The following is a 15,521-nucleotide window of genomic DNA, read 5'->3' as shown; positions in this document are numbered from 1 at the left end:
ATTGAGCCATATAACCCCCACTCTCATTTCCCTTCTTTGGACTGTATTCCTGCTTATAATCTTATAATAGAAAAAATCCACAGCACATAGTCAATAATTTTGAGTAGTAAACCAAGTTTTGTGGGTCAGTTTTCTTCCTCTAAAACAGACAAACAAGTAGAAGATTAGTATTGTGTGAAATATGCACATGATACATTTTTAACTTAATAGAAATTCCAGATTTTAAAAAAGTTTCCATCCTATTCATAGACCATTTTTATTGTTTCTTTGCACTTATTCTTCTCTCACCATTTTCCATTCTCTTCTCAACTCCCCTTGTGATTCCCCCCTTCTTATTTGTTTTGTAGCCTTCCCTCTCTTCTAACATTTTTACCATTTAAAAAAAACCCATAAAATAAGGTCTCTCTTCTCTTTCTGCAGCTGCAACACCATCCCCTGCTGCACTAAACTGACACTTCTGCATGCAATGGCTCTAGTCAGTCACTCCAAGGCTGCTACTTTTAGAAGTGTCAATTTAGTGCAGCAGGGGATGATGCAACTCCTGTAAAACTAGCAAAATAATAATAAAAAACCTACCAAAAAATTTAATTGTAGGAGTGGGGAATAAGAGGGATGGGAGTGGAAGAAGAAATGGCACGAGGGCGAAAAGAAGGTGAAGGCAGAAGTGGGTAAATGCTGATTCAGTGCAGGGGGGAGCCAGATTCTTAACAGGGAAGTTAAAAAATGACATTATAACTAATGCCCAATTTATTTAAAAAAACTGGTATGTCGCTTCATGACCCATGGGGAAGAAACATTTGAAAGCATCACGCAAGCACACAGAGCCATGTTTTCTCTGTATGACAATCAGATGATCACAGCTAAACTTAGTTAAATAATGAACACAAAGCATGCTTCTTCATACGCACAGTAGAGCTTTAAAAAAAAAAATGTCACAGACACAGAATTATCTTACATCTAACACTTCTGCCTTACTTAATATTTATCTCTTCTTTACATAATTTTTCAAATGTAAAAATATTGTAATAAATTTCTTGATTAAATTCTAAACAATACGTTAAAATGTATTAAACAAAATGAATTTTCCAATGTTGTAACCATTTTGCTCCCAAAATATGAGAAAGTCATCGTGGGTGTGATAATATCTTAGATTGGACCAACTTCTGTCACCCATCTTTCCACCACGAATTTTCTAAGGTAATCATACATTTAACTGCTCCAAACAATATGAACCAAATGTAAACACAAAATTGATTTTCCCACTGCATTTAGATGGGCATATTCTTTCAGAAAGCAGTCCAGCATCTTAGAAACAGATAGGAGAGAGTTTTGTGAAACATCTGCAACAGAAATTGTTATGAGAAGTAGTTTCTTGGTAGGAAAGATAAGTAAATAAGAGAATGGAAATCTGTATAATTTGCAAGTGAATAGGTTAAGGATGCCCAAGGGCAGATTTTTAGTATTTTCTAGAAATGTCTTAAGATTAATAATAATAAATAAGCTGTACGGTGCATCTGAGCCCAAAAATCTTCCACTATCTAGCATTGCTGATATGTATTAAGGAGGTTCCACTAATATCAAGAGGAGCAGTGTAGAATCAGACGAGCAGATTACAATGAGTGCCATTAGCAGAAAGATTCCTTGAAAATAAGAAATTCCTTTTTTCTGTGAAAAGGGAGAAAAATTGCTGTTCTCTACAAATAAACTCACGTTGCATAGATAAAGAAGTGAAAGCACCCAATATAAACAGGTTTTTGTACAGAGCTCTTCTTCTAATGCAATTTTGTTTCCTTTGTTTTGAGGTGGGGTAGGCAACCTATGGCATGTGTGCCGAAGGTGGCATGCAAACTGATTTTCAGTGGCTCTCACACTGCCCGGGTCCTGGCCACCGGTCCAGGGGGGTCTGCATTTTAATTTAATTTTAAATAAAGCTTCTTTAACATTTTAAAAACCTTATTTACTTTACATACAACAATTGTTTAGTTATATATTAACGACTTACAGAAAGAGACCTTCTAAAAACATTAAAATGTATTACTGGTACGAGAAACCTTAAATTAGAGTGAATAAATGAAGACTTGGCACAGCACTTCTGAAAGGTTGCTGACCCCTGTTTTGAGGAAACTTTAAAAAATGTTGTGATTCAAGTAATGTACAAGGACAGAATATCAACTATGTCCAAGATGAACAGTTTATTGTATTAAAACTGATTTATGGTCAGTTTTGTTTACAGATGCACAACCATAATATAGCAATGTCCGTCACATCATAGTAGTGAAAATAAACATTAACTCAATATGGAAGGAATTTGAAAATAGACTGTGACTTAGATCATACTAAGCTGAAATTCTATTCACTTCCACAGGTGATCTGTGCATTCCTTGAGCTGTTAGCATGGGGCTGAATGGTGCACGTAGGCTTGTTTGAACTTCTGCATTGCTCCATCTAGATTTAAGTACACAATCTACTGCAGGGGAATTCCTCCATTAATGCGTTGATGCAACTGCTGCTCTTTTTTGACACAGCCGATGATGGAGAGATTACTTTAAATTTAAACAGTATTTAATAGATAAATCACTCTGCTTCCATGTGTACTTTATGGGAATGTTAACGGACAGTTTGTTTCTAGCTGCTCTCTGATAACAATGTAGTAGTATATTCTCCATTCACATCCAGGCTATGTCTAAATTCTGCCATTGTTTCCTTCACAACATCCGTCTTTATTCAGACAGCTAAAACTCATCTATGCCTTCAGGTTCAGTCTTGATTATTTCAGCAGCAGTATCTTTGGCCTTCCTGAAGCCTCCTAAATCCTCCACAACTAAAATGAGCTTCCTGGATTTTAAACTCTCATTGGCTCCTCATTCTGCATCTCATAACATTGACACTCCAAGCCCGATTTTCCATGGCTCTGCAACTTGTGTTGTCATTTACACCACTGCTTAGTGGGGAAAATGGCCTTTCCTGTCCTTTCTTTCCATGCACTGCACGTTTCAGGCCCTCTTTGCTTGTCTGGTCTTGTCTCCCAGTCGATTGCCCCATGCCCCTTCTGCTGCACCAGCGATGCCAGCCTCAATACCCAATTGATCTGTTTCTCCCACAGGTATCTCTTTTTTCATGGTGCCTTCTATATGCAGATCTGAACTGCCCCATGAGCTGGCCCATTCCTCTGTCACTCACTGTGACACTGTGTAAGTTCTTCGGGGAGCAGTCCGTCTTCTATGAATACTGTTGGGTGCTATAAAATAACACTTCACAACACTAAAATAAAGACATAGAAACAAGAACATTTCTTTAGCCAGCAAAGTCTAATGGTTTAATCCTGCAAGGTACACAGTATTTTTGTCCTTGAATCCAGGAAAGCACCTAAGTGTGTACTTAACTTTAAGCACATGTACTGTGCACTTTACTCGATCTGCATCAGAGTGCTCAGAGAGCAGAACCCTAAGTGATGATGCACTGAGGCTCCAAATAGCAGCATCTATCACTTTTGAAATACAGCAACCAACGGCAAAAGTCTGGAAGCAATTTCAAATGAAACTGGCTTCCTCACTCTTCTCTTTGGAGGTGACAAGTTTAGTAGCAAGTGAAGGGAAAAGGAAAAATTGCAAATAGAAAAGGAAAAGGAAAAAAACACAGAATTAAGTGAGACAGAAAAACTGTCTGCAGTTAAATCTGTGCGCTGGCCATGGGCCTATGCACTTCATATGCAGATATCATGTCCTCCAAATTTAGTTTATGGATCAGGAGGAAGATGCACAATTTCCTTCTGTAGCACCAGCAAAATGAACATCTGTTCACTTTTTGCCATGTAGGTTTGTAGCTGTGTGGGTAGGTGTGAACAGAGCTCTTGATGTGTAATATTCTTCCCATCTGCACACCAGGTGGCACTGCATAGTTAATCAGAAGATAATAACAGGCATGAGGAGATTACTTACTTTTTGGGGATAAGATAGTAAATCAATCTCACAACTTTTAAAAAATGAGGTGCATCAGTGCTTGGATTTTTAATTTATTTTTGGTGTGTAATTTTGTTAAAATCAATGAGATTATTTGAAGACAACATTGTTTTAATGTTATGTTAATTAACAATGAATGACTGCAATTACTGAAGAGGTTCTGTACATGAGGTCTTTGATTTATTCCCTTTGATATATGGATTTAACCCTTGCAAGTAGAACACACTATACAGTATAAATGACTCTCTCTTGGATTTATTTTGTGCTCATGTAAAACTAACTAAATTTGCATTAAATGATATAGCCTCTGGGGAATCTAGAATGGTATAACTAGTGTTATAGCAATCCAATATCACACTATAGAGGAAGAAATAGTGTTTTTTTACAAACCAAATGTTAAGTGTTTCCAATGAAACACAATATCATACAGTATGTAAAACTAACAAAACTAATATGAAATTAGAGAGGGAAAATACCCTGTTAGATAATGAATTATCCTCCCCCCTGTTTGCTACTGCATATTTTATAATGTTTTCTCCAATCAAATTGTAAAAGACTCAAACAATGGAACTTACACCACTTCCTTTGGCAGATTTAATTCCTGAAATTTGATCAACATTTTCATCTGCTCATTTTGATCTCACTGTTCTTGCTTTATACCCCATCTCCTTGGACCACCCTAAACAATGATGTTCCTCCTTAGTGTTCACATTCTTCTGAAATTTTTACTAAGTTTTTTTGGCCCAAGCTATAACTATTTAGTGCCAAACTGTGTAACCCATACTCAAATGGGTGCACCCTTACTCAGTGAAGTAGTCCAACTGAAGTCAAAGTGACTGTTCATCTGAGCAAAGGTTCACCCATGTTAGTAAGGATTGCACAAATGGGCTCTATATAGGAATGAATGCCCTACTGAAATTCATGCGATGGCTTTTTTATATGCTGATGTTTCAAACATGCAACATTTTTATAGAAATGTTTTCCTATCAGAGTAGATGTTCTAAGGAAATCAAGTCACTCATTAGCTGACAAATAAATGCAATTAGCTAAAAGGATTCACCAAAAAGATTTTTGCTGTTTGCTGATAGAGCCAACATGTTTGGATGTGGACTGAAAGACACATGAATGTTCATTCTAATTCTGCTTTGTCAGTTGAAGAAGCATGTTACCTTTTAGGTAATGATATAGAATAAGGGTAAAATTTTCAAATGCACCTAAAAAGCTTAAATGCCATTATTAAAAGTTACTTAGGGATTTAGGACTCTAAGGGTACGTCTACAATGAATGTTCCTTTTGTCACCGTGTAAAGAACATACTCTCGCCTAGTCCCCCTAGCATGGGTATAAAGAGAAGATAGGCAGAGGCACAGTTTAAGCAAGCAGAATAAAGATATGGATATGTATGTGAGTGAATATGGTACATGCTTCCCACTCATCCAAGCTGCACGTCCCCGTCTACACTGCCATTTTTAGCAGTATAGTGTCCCACCGTCTCCCTACTGTGGAGCCTTTCCCTACCACAGTTTAAGGCTCTGGCAGCTCCCCACTGGAGCTCTTCCCTGAGGCTTCCCCTCTGCCAGAGCCTTTCCTCGCAGCAGTGAAAGACTCTGGTAGTAGGGAGCTTCTGAAGCCTTTCCCTGCTGCCTCCCTTCTTCCAGAGCCTTTCACTGACATATAGCTACATGCCGCAGTGTGAGTGCAGTCTACTTTTCACTGCAGCATGTAGCTACACGTACACTACATGCTGCCACCAGTGGTGCATAGTGCAGACATAGCCTTAAGGTATGTCTACCCTGGAGCTGGCAGTGTGATTTGCAGCTCAAGCAGATGTACCTGCAGTAGCCACAGCTGCATGGGAAGTGGGATGGGCTAGCCATTCCACATACATACCTAGGGTTTCAGACAGCATTATACTCAGGGCAGCTAGCCTGTCCCAGTGCTGGTGCAGTTGTGGCTACACCACTATTTTTAGCCCACGACCTTGGTCAATGCTAGTGAAGTATTCAGTCCTACAAATCAACCAAAAGATACAGTAACACTGAGTACTCAAGCTGTCCTGTCTCCTTAGGACCTACTGTGATACCTCCCAAGAGTACCCAGGGTTGTGAAGCACCTTGCTACCATCTGTCCTTAGCTGGAAGCCTTGTCTGTGCTTGTCAGGGGTCAGTTCCCTGAGAACCTCAGCCATAGGCAACACAAGCACTTCCCTCTCTGCCCACAAAGACCCTGCTGTCCGTCATGCAGGTTAGCTATAGGCACACTCCAACCTCTGAGTCTTCCAACCATTCCCCTGGAACGTCCAGCCCCTGATCCTCTGAATAGTCACGGAATCCACAGGTTCCCTACACACAAAGGAATAGTACGTAACAGCTTATCAATTTTACCTCAGGAACACTGCTCTGCTTAAACTCACAGCACTTAGATATGTTTATAGTAAAAACAAGAATAAGTTTATTTAGCAAAGAATAGTAAGTCAATAAGAAGCAAGTAGGATTAATGGAAACAAAGGGTTACATATAAAATAAAATCATAACACACATTCTAGAGCTTAAGTTTAAGCACCAAGATGCTCTCTTATTTAATAATCTACTGTTTATCCAAAGTCCTTTTCACAGCATTTTGCAACGAGGATGGCTGAGACCCTCCTTTCATAAAATCAAGCTGTTGGCAGTTTGTCTCTCTAGATGAAGGATGTCAGGATATATCTCTGCATCCCTAGATATGTGAGATCAGTCCTTTGTTCCTAACTTGTAAATAGGGTCCCCTTCACCCATTCACTTTTTCCTGTTGATTCCTTTTTCTGAAGTCCCCACAATCTCTTCAGTAGCACTTGACTCAGTATGTAAATAGACTTTCATTATAAAAGATCCACAATATACAATAGTCAACCTGGGACATAAGTGTCTTTCACAAAGTTTATGATGACTAGTGTGACACAGACTTTCAGTAGAAATTGTACGTGACACACCTTGGTGAACTAGAATGTAAATACCAGCTCCAAAGGATCCCTGTAAACCTTATGCACCCAGCGACCTCTGCAGTTAGTGCTGAGAGGTCCACGGGTCACACCTACCTCTTGCTGCCCTATACTGCAGCCTTCAAGGGCTACATACTCTGTCTAGTTCATCACCCCACAATCTCTCTCACACAAATGCCAATTCTCTGCTGACCATGGGTCTCCACAATACTTACACATGGCAGCTACGGATTTGAAATTTTTCTTGTAAAGGCCAAGTTTTCAAATTGATTTGTAAACTTGGTCACACAAATTCCACTTGTGCATCTCTCTGCATAAGCAGAGCCTGCACTATGCAGGTAACTGAGTCTTACTATCATATTCTTAGGGGTAAAATAAGAGTTTTCGGTCCATAAATTCAGAGACCCACTTGCAAACTTAGCCATAAAAGTTTAACTGAAAGATTTAATTCATCTTGGTTAGGTTTTAAAAACAGTAGAGGAAACGTGACAAGTTAAAACCCATGGCTTGCAGACAGTTTGAGTCTCAAAATGACATTTTTAAGCGTTCACTGCCAGCCATGTGTTTCTATGCTTAATTGCCATTTAAAAAAAAAAACTTATTAAACTACAATGCCAAAAGCTTTAGAAATTGAGCACTTAGCTAAATGGAAGTGAAAAGCAACAACCACTGAGGGTGAGTAAGCACAATGGAAACCTGCCATATTGATTTAAATTGCTCCTCCTCTCCTCCCCCTGCTGCAGCATTCCAGTCTTGTGTAGAAACTGCCAATTGTACTAATTTCTATGATCATTTTTTTGTTCTACACAAATGGGAACTCTGATGTGACCTCAAAATTAACTTTCATTATTGACTTGAGGCGTGATGTGAATTCAACTGTCCAAGGGTAAAAAGCTGTAATTCACTATCACTTTGCCCTTCTGAATTATAACTTTCAGTAAAACACATGAGGTGATGTGTGCCACAAGACTCTGCTAAGCAGAGATCTCTGTGGAAAGAAAACTGAAAGTGGGCTTACAGGACCACATAAGGGGCAGGGACGAAGCAAGGAGCTCACTGAATCCTACAGAAACAACAGGAACATGGTGTTAACTCAGTCCACATGATGTGATAATGCTAGGTTGAAGGAAGCAACTGGAATACACAGGAAGGCTAATATCATCCCTTTTGATTGATAGTGCAAGCTTGCCATGTGTTACTTGGGTATGCAGACTGGAGGTTGTGTTGGATCCCCATCTGCTGTTGGATGATCACATTGCTGCAATGTCCAGGCGTGCTTTTTGCTTATTTGCTTCCTCTTGGATACTGACCATGCTATGGTAATGTATGCATTTGTCGCCTCACGATCCCTATGAATTATTACACTGCATTCTATGTGGGCTACATCTTATCTGGAAAATTAAGCAGGTGCAGAATGCAGCAGCTCGTACATTAAGTGATAACTCTTGGAGACAGCATATATTATCAGTGCTCCGTGACATATATTGGCTGTCAATTTGTTTCTAGGTAGAGTTTATGGTGTTTGTTTTACCCTATAAACATCTAAATGCTATAGGATCTGCCTACTTGAGAGACTACTTCTTCTTATGGCAGTATGTCACAGCTGTGATCAACAGAGGACTTCAAGCTTGATTTGTTTCATTATAAAAAGAAAGGGAGCTGCTGATAAAACATTCTCTGTAAGGGTTCCTTTCCCAAGATCTGAAATAGCTCATATTGTTGCCAGGGCACACTGCAAAGCCTGCCTGAGAGGCAATTGGTGAAGGGCTGACACAGAGGAGGACAAGATTTGTTTGGTTGAAAAACATGGTGCAGGTTTTAATGTGTACTAGCCACACAGTTGATGATCAGATGATGGGTGACGGGATTCAGAGGAAGAAGTGCTTCCTGCTCTGGTAGAATTCTACTTTGTGGCTCCAATGTTCTTTTGCTTTTAAATATATGCAAAGTGTTCCCAGAGCTTTTGATTGGGTTCCCTTTTGCATGGAGTTAGCACAAGACCCAATTCTAAAGTTATTAAAGAAATAAATGGAGAGGTGTGATCTCTTCCCCCACACAGAAAGCCTCACCACATGCTTTTCTTCCATACACTTGCTAATATTAGGGAGACAATCTTAAATATGCCTCCTGTGATACCTACTTTCCACATGTGCTCTCTCCTCCTCACTTAGACCCATTCCACCCCCTATTCCATGACACATTCCTCTTCCTGATGAAAAATTCCAGCCATGTGATGTTCAGGGTTCTCCAGGCAATTTCAGCCTCCATCTGCTTCCAAGACATTTGTCTCCATGTGGTTGCTCACTCACCCCATAAAACTTTTGGACACTTGTTCATTCCCATATCTCCAAATACTTCCTCACTTCCAAGAGGCATCCCTTCAAAGGTCCCACTACTCTGTGAAAATCTTAGTCTCATGAACTCCTTTTCCTACCTAGACACCCATCTTCTTTCAATCATCCATGGCCTTTTACTTCCACTTCCTCTGGTAGAGAAAACTGAGAACAGCCTGGTCTTATTCTATTAAGTAATTGATCTTTTGAATTGAATTACTACAAGCTTACAAAACTATATTTGATCAAGCAACATTTTTTTTTAATTTTGATTCCAACATTCAAGTTAACAGAATCATAGAATATCAGGGTTGGAAGGGACCTCAGGAGGTCATCTACTCCAACCCTCTGCTCAGAGCAGGACCAATCCCCAACTAAATACTCCCAGACAGGGCTTGTCAAACCTGACCTTGAAAACCTCTAAGGAAGGAGATCCCACCACCTCCATAGGTAACCCATTCCAGTGCTTCAAAAGTTTTTCTTAATATCCAAACTAAACCTCCCCCAGTGCAACTTGAGACCATTACTCCTTGTTCTGTCATCTGCTACCACTGAGAAAAGTCTAGATCCTTCGTCTTTGGAACCCCCTTTCAGGTAGTTGAAAGCAGCTATCAAATCCCGCCTCATTCTTCTCTTTTGCAAACTAAACAATCCCAGTTCCCTCAGCCTCTCCTCATAAGTCACATGCTCCAGCCCCCTAACCATTTTTGCTGCCCTCCACTGGACTCTTTCCATTTTTTCCACATCCTTCTTGTAGTGTGGGGCCCAAAACTGGACACAGTACTCCAGATGAGGCCTCACCAATGTCGAATAGAGGGGAATGATCACATCCCTGGATCTGCTGGCAATGCTCTTACTTATACAGCCCAAAATGTTGTTAGTCTTCTTGGCAACAAGGGCACACTGTCAACACATCTCCAGGTTCTTGTCCACTGTAACTCCACGTCCTTTTCTTCAGAACTGCTGCCTAGCCATTTGATCCCTAGTCTGTAACAGTGAATCCTAAGTGCAGGACTCTACACTTGTCCTTATTAAACCTTATCAGATTTCTTTTGGCCCAGTCTTCTAATTTGCCTAGATCCCTGTGTATCCTATCCCTACCCTCCAGCATATCTACCCCTCCTCCCAGTTTAGTGTCATCTGCAAACATGCTGAGGGTGCAGTCCACGCCATCCTCCAGATCATTAATGAAGATATTGAACAAAACCGGACCCAGGACCAACCCTTGAAGCACTCCGCTTGATAGCAGCTGCCAACTAGACATGGAGCCATTGATCACTACCCATTGAGCCCGACCATCTAGCCAGCTTTCTATCCACCTTATAGTTCATTCATCCAGCCCATGCTTCTTTAACTTGCTGGCAAGAATACTGTGGGAGACCGTATCAAAAGCTTTGTTAAAGTCAAGGAATAACACATCCACTGCTTTTCCCTCATCCACAGACTCAGCTATCTTCTCATAGAAGGCAATTAGGTTAGTTAGGCATGACTTGCCCTTGGTGAATCCATGCTGACTGTTCCTGATTACTTTCGCTCCTCTAAGTGATTCAGAATTGATTCCTTGAGGACCTGCTCCATGATTTTTCCAAGGACTCAGGTGAGGCTGACTGGCCCGTAGTTCCCTTGATCCTCCTCCTTCCCTTTTTTAAAGATGGGCACTACATTAGCTTTTTTCCAGTCATCTGGGACCTCCCCCGATCACCATGAGTTTTCAAAGATAATGGTCAATGGCTCTGCAATCACATCCGCCAACTCCTTTAGCACTCTCTGACGCAGGGCATCCAGCTCCATGGACTTGTGCTCATCCAGCTTTTCTAAATAGTCCCGAACTACTTCTTTCTCCACAGAGGGCTGGTCACCTCCTCCCCATGCTGTGCTGCCCAGTGCAGTAGTTTAGGAGCTGACCTTGTTCATGAAGACAAAGGCAAAAAAGCATTTAGTACATTAGCCTTTTCCACATCCTCTGTCACTAGGTTGCCTCCCTCATTCAGTAAGGGGCCCACACTGTCCTTGACCACCTTCTTGTTAACATACCTGAAGAAACCTTTCTTGTTACTCTTAACATCTCTTGCTAGCTGCAACTCCAAGTGTGATTTGGCCTTCCTGATTTCACTTCTGCATGACTGAGCAATATTTTTATACTCCTCCCTGGTCATTTGTCCAATCTTCCACTTCTTGTAAGCTTCTTTTTTGTGTTTAAGATCAGCAAGGATTTCACTGTTAAGCCAAGCTGGTCACCTGCCACATTTACTATTCTTTCTACACATCAGGATAGTTTGTTCCTGCAAACTCAGTAAGGCTTCTTTAAAAGACAGCTACTTCTCCTGGACTCCTTTCCCCCTCATGTTATTATCCCAGGGGATCCTGACCATCAGTTCCCTGAGGGAGTCAAAGTCTGCTTTTCTGACGTCCAGGGTCCGCATTCTGCTGCTTTCCTTTCTTCCTTGTGTCAGGATCCTGAACTCGACCATCTCATGGTCACTGCCTCCCAGGTTCCCATCCATTTTTGCTTCCCTTTCCTGTTCGTGAGCTCCCCTTCCCTGTTTGTGGGCAGCAGGTCAAGAAGAGCTCTGCCCCTAGTTGGTTCCTCCAGCACTTGCACCAGAAAATTGTCCCCTACAGTTTCCAAAAACTTCCCGGGTTGTCTGTGCACCATTGTATTGCTCTCCCAGCAGATATCAGGGTGACTGAAGTCCCCCATGAGAACCAGGGCCTGCAATCTAGTAACTTCTGTTAGTTGCCGGGAGAAAGCCTCGCCCACCTCATCCCCCTGGTCTGGTGGTCTACAGCAGACTTCCACCACAACATCACCCTTGTTGCTCTCACTTCTAAACTTAATCCAGACACTCTCAGGTTTTTCTGCAGTTTCATACTGGAGCTCTGAGCAGTTATACTGCTCTCTTACATACAATGTAACTTCTCCACCTTTTCTGCCCTGCCTGTCCTTCCTGAACAGTTTATATCTATCCATGACAGTACTTCAGTTGTGCGACTTATCCCACCACGTCTCTGTTATTCCAATCACATCATCATTCCTTGACTGTGCCAGGACTTCCAGTTCCCCCTCCTTGTTTCCCAGGCTTCTTGCATTTGTGTATAGGCACTTAAGATAACCCGCTGATCATCTCGCTTTCTCAGAACGAGGCAGGAGTCTTCCCCTCTTGCACTCTCCTGATCGTGCTTCCTCCAAGCATCCCACTTCCCCACTTACCTCAGAACTTTGGTCTCCTTCCCTTGGTGAATCTAGTTTAAAGCCCTCCTCATTAGGCTATGTCCAACCTGTGTTTTTCCCCCACTAATAAAAATTTAGTAGACTAAGAACACAAACAGAGAAACCAGTGCTCAGAATCAACATATATAAAGATCTTTAGTAGAGCGTACAATAAATATTCAGTTGTGCTATACACACAGCAGATCCAGACACACCGTGGGCTGAGTTTGCACTGGCCTCTTCATCTTCCTCCACTCATACTCAGGATCTAAGTGGAATGAGGACACTACTGATGACTGTCCACAACAAGAAAGTAATGGCTAGAGCTCCAGGAAACACTCCACAAGGGGGTATAACAAGTTGGCTTGGGGGCATAGTCAAGGACTCAATCCTTCTTGCACATCTGCCAGCCTCTGGCAGCAAGAGTTGTTGCGAGTTCAAAGTACCTTTCACCAGCCCATGTATGGAGTGTTATACGCTCTGTTCCCCTTCTGTTTCCTAATGCATTCTGTTTACATGTGGCCAAAGCAAGTGATGCACAGCACCTCTGCTTGTCTACTAGAACTCTGCACCTGCTCACTTACCCAGCACTTCTCACAGAAGTAAAACCACTATTTGGTTCCATATATTTATTTGTGAGACACAATAATGTCTATATTTACATAAAATTAAATGCCTTTATTTAAAACATGTTGTATGCCAGGTTAACCTTATTAAGTGTAAGCAAGGAAACAAACAGTCTCTCTATACATAAGATCCAGCCATTCTACAGGTAAAATACACAGTGGTAAATTTACAATCAGTAATAACAAAGAAGTTTTCATGTTTGAATAAATCTATGTTGTAATAGCTAACAATGCTGACAAACAGCTGTAAGGATGGCTGTTCTAGACATTAGATGCTGAGAAAACAAATTCTCATTTATGCATTTCTCTCCTAACTTTCAGGATTTTATAAAGCAAAAGAGTTAGAAGAGGGATAGTCAGGTTGATTAAAACAGGAAAGAAGATAACCTGGCATATTGCCCTGTGTACAATTATACAGAAATATGACCTCATGGAAATTCCTACGCGTGAATGTCTCTAACAATGAAAGGATTTAGGATTACATAAATCACAACGGTTGGTAGTATAATAATATGAGAGAATGAACCTGCAAAGCTTATTATACTGAATACCCAGATGGTAAACAACAGTTGTCACTGTACTAAGAATTACATCGCTCTAATCAATAATAGGAAGGAACAGTCGGACAACTTATTTCCTATTATGTTCACTTAGGCAATGTCTAGATCAATAAAGAGCATTAAGCCTCATGCCAACTGTAGACAGTAAATATTTAACATTGCTATCATATGTTAGGGATGGGTACTGCTGTACTTCAAAATACCTTTAACACATAACCTAATCTAATTAAGCTAGCAGTAATGGTTTAAATATCAGATGGGTATTTTTATAATGGGAGTGGAGATTAAATTATTATTTTAGTTTAAGTAGAATTCAAAGCCAACTTATTTTGTTAAAGCCAACCACCACCATAATTCAATTTAGCTCTGGAATCTACCTCTACCTGAAGGATGGTCGATTCTTCTTATAGGGGAAAGAAAAAGCAATAAAGCACAGTGTCACTGGCTTACATATTCACTAGTTAATTATGTGGGTATAGTAAGCTGTTCACAAAAATTGAAAATTGTGCTTGCATATCCCTCAGGCCAGAATGGCAATTATTGCTAGTAACTTTCAGTACATCCACTTTTGAAACTTTTCACTAAACAATAAGTAAAGCCAAACGACATTTCTAAAGGGCTTGCTGAACTATCACATGAATTGTTTAAGTTTATGTTTGAACAAATTGAAGTTAAAACAAATAACCCTTCCCCACCCAAAAAAAATTAAACTAACAAAAAAACCCACTGCAACGATACGCTGACTCTCTTTCCAACTTTCAGAGTAAAGGAACAAAGTTCCTCCTCCCTCTGTAAGGAAAATAGAAGTGACGGTGGAAAGCATTGCTTCTGGTTATTTAACTTTGTGGTTTGAAAGCCATCTCATGGGAAGCAACTGAATTCTCTTAGTAAGCTCTCATGAAGTATATCTATTTTTCAAAAGGTACATGACATCAAACTGAGAAAACCTGTAAGCTGTTTCGTTCCTAGTTTTATAATTTATTACACACATATATACAGTAAGCTGCATAGAGTGTTCAGATAAGTAATTGGAAAAGAATTTCAGTACTTTCAAAGTTCATGAAAAGTGTTGGAAATTGGTGTCTGTTAGCTACAGATATAGTACGAACTGCAGCAGTGCAAGCTTCTTGATTCTATCATACCTATGTCTTTCAACCCTGATCTACAGGGAGCCCAAGGTGCAATATGTTAGGCCTGTGCATAACACTATTTAAATTTTGCTCCCTGTTGAGACTTCCAGACACAGTGCCATTTAGTGCCAATTGTTATGGAGTTTTTTATTATATGCTCACCTGTCCACTAAGAACTGTCCAAATTATTTCACATTAACCACTGAATTGCCATCAGGCTGTAACAGCTTGCAGTAACTGCCAGGGAGAGCCAAATTCAAACCAGTCAAACAGATGAGGGAATTTTTTTTCTTACCACGTCATTTGGTTTACACTGAAGATGTTTAAACTTGTCTTACTAAGATACTGAAATACAGCCCATTTATTGGCAGAAAACCATTCTAATTTTCAACAAAACAAAATAAAATGAAATAAAGGAGAATAAGACATTCTTACCTATTCCAATGAAGACTGCTTTGTAGCCATCTTCCTTCAAGGTGTTGATTGTCATTCCTTCTATTCCAAGGCCTTTACTACAAACTATCTAAAATAAAATATTATAAAGATGTATTAAGTAATTTGAATTTTATCATTTTAAGTTGGTTTAATTTCTGTCATGTTCCTCTTACTGGCATCTCAAAAAGTTTCCTAATGATCAATTAATCAAATAAATAAAATATTTTTTTCAAGCTGGACTTACAGGGCCAGATCCTCAGGTCTGATCAAAGCCAGGTAGGGGGCATAAAA

The 15,521-nt window shown here is 40.2% G+C and overlaps 1 protein-coding gene across 2 annotated transcripts in view; it reads right to left on the bottom strand.

Moving 5' to 3' along the window:
* The window catches only part of DPYD (dihydropyrimidine dehydrogenase), a 627,421-nt gene that overhangs the window by 349,892 nt on the left and 262,008 nt on the right, over positions 1 to 15,521 (bottom strand). For both annotated transcript variants that reach the window (XM_030572745.1, XM_030572746.1), the window contains one exon: positions 15,231 to 15,318. In XM_030572745.1, the coding sequence (XP_030428605.1) occupies positions 15,231 to 15,318 (88 nt within the window). The remainder of the gene's footprint in view (positions 1 to 15,230; positions 15,319 to 15,521) is intronic.

This window comes from Gopherus evgoodei, chromosome 8, assembly GCF_007399415.2.
Source record: "Gopherus evgoodei ecotype Sinaloan lineage chromosome 8, rGopEvg1_v1.p, whole genome shotgun sequence".
In the NCBI taxonomy this organism is placed as follows: domain Eukaryota; kingdom Metazoa; phylum Chordata; order Testudines; family Testudinidae; genus Gopherus; species Gopherus evgoodei.
The sequence above is the reverse complement of the archived record's forward strand: the minus strand, read 5'-3'. Positions and strand labels throughout refer to the sequence as shown.